At 32.1% G+C, this 6,000-nt stretch overlaps 1 protein-coding gene across 5 annotated transcripts in view; it reads left to right on the forward strand.

The window, feature by feature from the left end:
* Window positions 1–6,000, forward strand: part of SLC4A7 (solute carrier family 4 member 7) — a 125,073-nt gene extending 119,073 nt beyond the window's left edge. For 3 of the 5 annotated variants that reach the window (XM_082639016.1, XM_082639018.1, XM_082639019.1), the window contains 2 exons: window positions 583–690; window positions 2,591–6,000. In XM_082639016.1, the coding sequence (XP_082495142.1) occupies window positions 583–690; window positions 2,591–2,672 (190 nt within the window). In that variant the 3' untranslated portion in view covers window positions 2,673–6,000. The remainder of the gene's footprint in view (window positions 1–582; window positions 691–2,590) is intronic. The other 2 variants (XM_082639017.1, XM_082639020.1) reach the window with 1 other exon arrangement.

The raw sequence follows: 6,000 nt of genomic DNA on the forward strand, positions 1-6,000 counted from the left end.
GGAAGATCCCACATGCCGCGGGGCGGCTAGGCCCGTGAGCCATGGCCACTGAGCCTGCGTGTCTGGAGCCTGTGCTCCGCAACTGGAGAGGCCACAACAGTGAGAGGCCCGCGTACCGCAAAAAAAAAAAAAAAAAAAGCTATGAAAAAAAGTTTTTTTAATCCTAATTGTAATTTTTCTTTACATACTTTGGATAGTTGTTTGCTGCAATTGACATTTGTTCAGATTATAAAAGTTTTCTAACTGACTTGAGGCTGTATCACTTTATAAGCACATTAATATATTCCTTTATGTTATTTCAATAGTATACTTATAGCCAAGATAATCACCTTTGGGCATCATTGCCAATTTAATTAGTCTCATTGCTAGTTTTGATTATAAAGAAAGATGCAGTTCCCCTTGAGACCTTTATAATAGAACTGCAAAATACTGCTATCTTGCTAGATCTTGGTTTAAGTGCATGACAAAGAGTTTTCTCAATTTTAAGTTGATGAAAGCAAATATGATACAGATAATAGGAATGACAATATTAATGCTTTTGCAAGTACTGAATACTAACCAGAAAGTGTATTTGTTCTTCAGTGTTGATCCCTCAGTTGTTAACATATCAGATGAAATGGCCAAAACTGCACAGTGGAAGGCACTGTCCATGAATACTGAGAATGCCAAAGTAACCAGATCTAACACGAGGTAGCTGTAATGATTTATGCATTTTCTAACTATAGCCAACTTTCAGTTTACTTATGGATAGCTATTCAGGAAAACCATTGTCTTTACTTAACAAAACCAACCTTTTTTTCTTCCTCTTTTTCTTCCTTCTTCCTTTCATCTATCCATCATTTCACTGTATACTGGAAACAGATATAGGTGCTGATTGTTTTGTTATTTTTTAAAGTTATAGTTGCCTATTTCAAAAAAGAATTGTTTTGTAATAAAAATGAATATATACATAAGGAATACATATATAAAAGATCAGAAACCATATAAAGAAAGATAATTACTAGGGATTGAATACTAAAATAGAATACTACCTCAATCATGCTTTCTGATGGTCCAAAAAAAAAAGGCTTTCTTTTGTTTTGCTTTGTTTCAGTCCACTATTTCTTCTGGTGAGGTAAACATTTTCCTAGAAGATATTTGTAAGAAATTTAATCCATGGGTGTAAAGGCCATTCAGTTTTATAATGGACCATGTATTACACAACTGTTTCATAACCCCTTCCTTATATTTCTTGTTATGTAATAACCCTTTTTTCTTTCTTTCCCACTCACTTCAAGACCTAAACCTCAGGAATTCTGGCTTGATAATCATTAGTACGTTGATCCCTTAGGTCTCTGGAGAAATTAGGTACTATCCTGTAGAGTACTCAGTCATTCATAGTCAACAACTATTTTTTTTGGTGTACACTTTGTGCCAGATGTTGTGTTGGGTGTCAGTATATTCTGCTTGGGTGTCAAAAATTAAAACTTTTCCAGGCAAGCAATCACATAGCTATTTCTGCTTAGTTATTGTCTTTCTGGCAACTGTCTTTTGATAATGATTGATTAGGTTTTTCTCCAAGATATCTTTCCCTACCTCCTTTTAGAACCTTGCTCCTACTTAATCTCAGTTATCAACTCTTTTGGCTTTTCTCTCATCATTTCTTGAGTTTTAATTCTCTAAGCTAGACTGTTTCCTTCACTTCTATCTTTGACCTCAAAAGTTTTAAGTTAAACTTTTTGGATTATTTCATGCAGCCAGAATTTTACTAGATACTCTTTTTACTCTTAGTAATTTTTCACATCTTGTCAGCACCCCTGGCCCAGAATGTTAGTATAGTTAGGATAAATAGAAAGACCTTACAGTAGTATTATTTTGTCTTTTATACTTCTGCCTTTCATTCAGGTTGCCCCTCAATTCAAAATCACATGGGAAGAAAGGGAATGTTTTGTTACATTGTTGAACAGAAAAATGTTTGGGTTATCTTCCTTCAGTTTTGTCTGGAGAAGGCAGCAAACCATAGCGTGTTTCTATCTTTTGCAAAATTTTCAAAGCCCAGATATTCATGTTACAATTAAGTCAGTTAATCAGTTAAATCCATATACATGGAATCATTGTATTTGATATTAACTTGAAAATGTAGAATTGTATTTTGATCTTGTATTTGTGAACCAAATTTGGGGAGATAAGATTTGTTACATTTTTCAGGAAATTATTTGGTGCTTATTTATATTGACAAAGATTAATTTTTAATAAATTTGTCAGTAAAATAAAAGTCAAATGCTACAACTGTTCACATATAAAGTAAAACTATTAAGTCAAGCACAGTCATCATACACTGACCAATTTTAAGGAGCTCCTCTTCAGTTGTAAGAAAAATGTGAAATTTAGTGGCAAAAATATCTTTAAAAAACTAAGACTTTTTAATATTTGCCTTTCCAGTTAAGTTTACTGATATGAAAAGAAAGCAGTAAATAGTAATAGCAAGTTGTATGTTTATGGTATTAATAGTTGTCTCAAAAAGCTCTTATGGATATTTACTGTTGGCCATGTTTGAATGTAATATTTAACCATTTCAAAATTATTTATTCTCATTCTTTGTTTTAAATAGCCCTGAAAAACCTGTAAGTGTGAAAATAAGTTTTGAAGATGAACCAACAAAGAAATACATGGATGCTGAAACTTCATTATAGAATTGAACCAAGAGGAATTATTTATAGATATATATACATATATATGTGTATGTATATATAATATTTCATGTCACTATATATAGCAATATTATATGTCATGCCATTTATGCATGACTATGGGGTTTTTTGAAGTAGTGTCTGAAGTTTGTTAGGAGCACCATGGAGACTATATATAATGAAATGTTCTCTTAGAAGTGAGGTACATGATTCTTACTACTCAAATATTTATTTTTCTGTTGGAAAATTTTTTTCAGTTCTGCAATAGAAAAATGTGGGAAATGCATTCAGTCTACTTTTCTTTAAATCTGTTTGTTCATCAGTGGCAGTCCATACCAACCTTAAGTGATACGTATTTAAATTTTTTCATTCAGTTGCTAGAAATGTTCCTATATTACTTCCTTTCTGCTAGTGCTTTGTGGGAAGAACAGGGCATCTCTGCCAGTGCTGGGGCACAGATGGGGCTGTATCCTGGCTGCTGTGTGTGTGTTGCATTACGTGCATGTCCATGATGTTTCACAGGTGATGGGAACTTTTTCCCTATAGAGGTAGAACAGTGGAAACTTTGTAGATAAGAACTACAATTTTGACCTTTATGTTTTTGAAATTTATTTTAAACTTTAAAACCTCCACATCTAGGTCTCCATTCGAATAGACAAGTATAATTGCAGGTGATTTTATAATTTAACTCCCATACCACTCATTAGTTTATGAATTTTAAAAGCTATAAAATACCAATTTACGATAGTTAAATTTTGTTGCCTTTGTAGAAATTTTTTTCTGAATCCTAGTACTCTATTAGAGCCCCAAATGGCCACTCTATTCTCTGCTTTTGCTGTCCTTTACTTAAAATGTGGTTTAGTTTGAATTAAGGTTCAAGTTCTTGATTATTTTTCTATTATAAGTAGTATGATTAAATAATCAGGAGTCAGAATTCTCTTAAGTGGGTTTATGATCAGTATTACTTTATTATGAATTACCTTTCATTTTCTGTTTATGTTCTTTCTGTTGTATAGGTAATATTTAATAGATTTCATTTTAAAATACTTTATTTATTTTAATTGATATGATGCTTAAATATTATATAAACATTTGAAAAGGTAACAAATATAGAGTAAATTGTTAATATAAATAGTTGGTGCTCACTTGCATTTATGGTTTATTATCTGAGAGCAGTTGATAGATTTTACATCTTTGATATAAAGCACTGCCATATTTGTATTTTAAAAGAAATTTAGACCTATTATGTATAGCTCAGATTGATGACATTCTTCCTAGTTTGTGTTTGTATGTTTTATTTAGATTTTGCTTTTCTGAGCTGTCTTTTTAACTTCTAGCAAATCTTTTTAGTCATCTTTTATATACTTTTACCTCCATATGAAATAAATAAATGTTGTTCTTGTTAAGCCTGTAGGACTGGATGAATGGGGTTGTGAAACTGATTTGGCAAGACGATGATTTCTAAAAACCAAATGAGTATTGAGAAGCCACTGAAATATCGAAAATAATAACATGAATGTTAGGATGAAAATTTTAATGAAATTCCAATGCTTCCTTTAATCATTTTTAATTAAAGTACAAAAGTATGAAGAATTGATCTTATAGAAGATCATGAGCAATGCCAAAAGCTGATATTTTAGCAATTCTAGCAATCCATTCTAAACTACTTAACTAATAAAATTTCCTCATCTAAGACCATGTGATCTAATTCTAGTTAAAATAATGGATTCAACTTCTGCCTCATATGGGAGGTTGGAAATGTAGCTGATTTTCTTTAGAAAATGTAGCTGGCACCATTTGGTACTGCCTAAAGAAGAGAGATGCTGTCAGCACTTGATGAGAGAGTATTACCCATGGTGCTTGTTACTGTTTATGAGCTTCCATTGAAGTGATTCCTTTTTATTCATTGCAGCAGAATCATTTCCAAAGACCCCAGTATTTGCTGCTGTGATTTTGTATCTCCCCTGATGAACCTGAACAAGAGGATTTCCTTACACCATTCCCTAGTGTCTGGATGTCACAGGGTTAACAAATGTGCTTTTTTACGGGAAGTAATTTTAAAATTTGAACTGAAATCTACCTGGGATCATAGTGTTTATGTGGTTTTATTTATGAATACTAGTTGTCCAGTTCCAGAAAAACCATGACGTGCAAAATGCTTTGCACTCAGTGTTTTTACTGTTTCTGATTGTTAATAGTTTCTGCTTTCTTTTGACTACTTGACTTACAAAATGATCTGATTGACTACTCCATTGAAAAGCAAAGGTAACTCATGTTTAAGTAATAGCTTGTTTTATGTGGTTATGATATTTTTCCACTATTTTTGAAAAATAACAGTCATGGATAGCATTCTTTGAAAGACAGTGAAAATGTAATTTACTACATATATTGCTTTTTAAATGTTGCCTTAAACAGGTATAGATGAGCAGTAGTAATTGCTATGTACTGATTTACCTCAAGGTGAAAAAGAATTAAACCTGTGCATATTCCATTTATAAAATAAATTCATATAAACAGCCCTGCACTTTTTCAGATGCCTTGGTTTCCAGGATGGAGCTCAGTGCTACTGAGTACCCTGGCCGCAGGGCCACCTCAGGATACTCTTTCCTCCACCTATTTTATTTATTTATAGACGTCTGTTTACAAGGACTGTAATACATCCTCATGTTGACCATCTGAAATTCACTTTCACTTGAATGCTATTTCACTCTAAAATTGCCGCTTTTGAGAAGACAATGAACTAATAACTTCCTTATGATAAAAGGATGATGCCATATATTCTCTAATGATGTTAGATATACAAAGTGAGGCACACGATCTTTCTAATGGGTGTTGTATATGTGAGTGTGCTTGTGTGAATGATGTTGTCAATCATAAATCTCAAGTTGTTTAAAAAAGCTGTGGCATATCATTGTTCATATTTGCCAAGCATATAAAATGTGTAGGACAGAATTTTTTATGTGCTAACGCATGTATTTATAAAGCAGATTTCTTTACCACTCAAAATTACTTTCATTTTCTCCATCTAAAAATAATGTTTCTTCCATATACCTAAAGTTTATGTATATATATAATAGCTTTATAACTTTTACCGTTTGCAAAATCAGGTTCAAAATTCTGTAAAAAGGAAAATGGTTTCCGAAACAGAGGTATGACACCAGAGCTGGTTGTTTTTAAAGGATTGTATCATGTATATCAGTTCTGTAAATGTGCTCACCAGTGTAACATGTGAATCCTGTTTTAAAGTGCTCAGATTTCGGATGTGTAAGCCATTAATATAACATTGTAATTCAAAAATGTTTAAATTAAATAATTTAATGTTTTAAATTTA

This window comes from Mesoplodon mirus (genome assembly GCF_964341445.2).
Source record: "Mesoplodon mirus genome assembly, chromosome: 12".
Lineage (NCBI taxonomy): Eukaryota > Metazoa > Chordata > Mammalia > Artiodactyla > Ziphiidae > Mesoplodon > Mesoplodon mirus.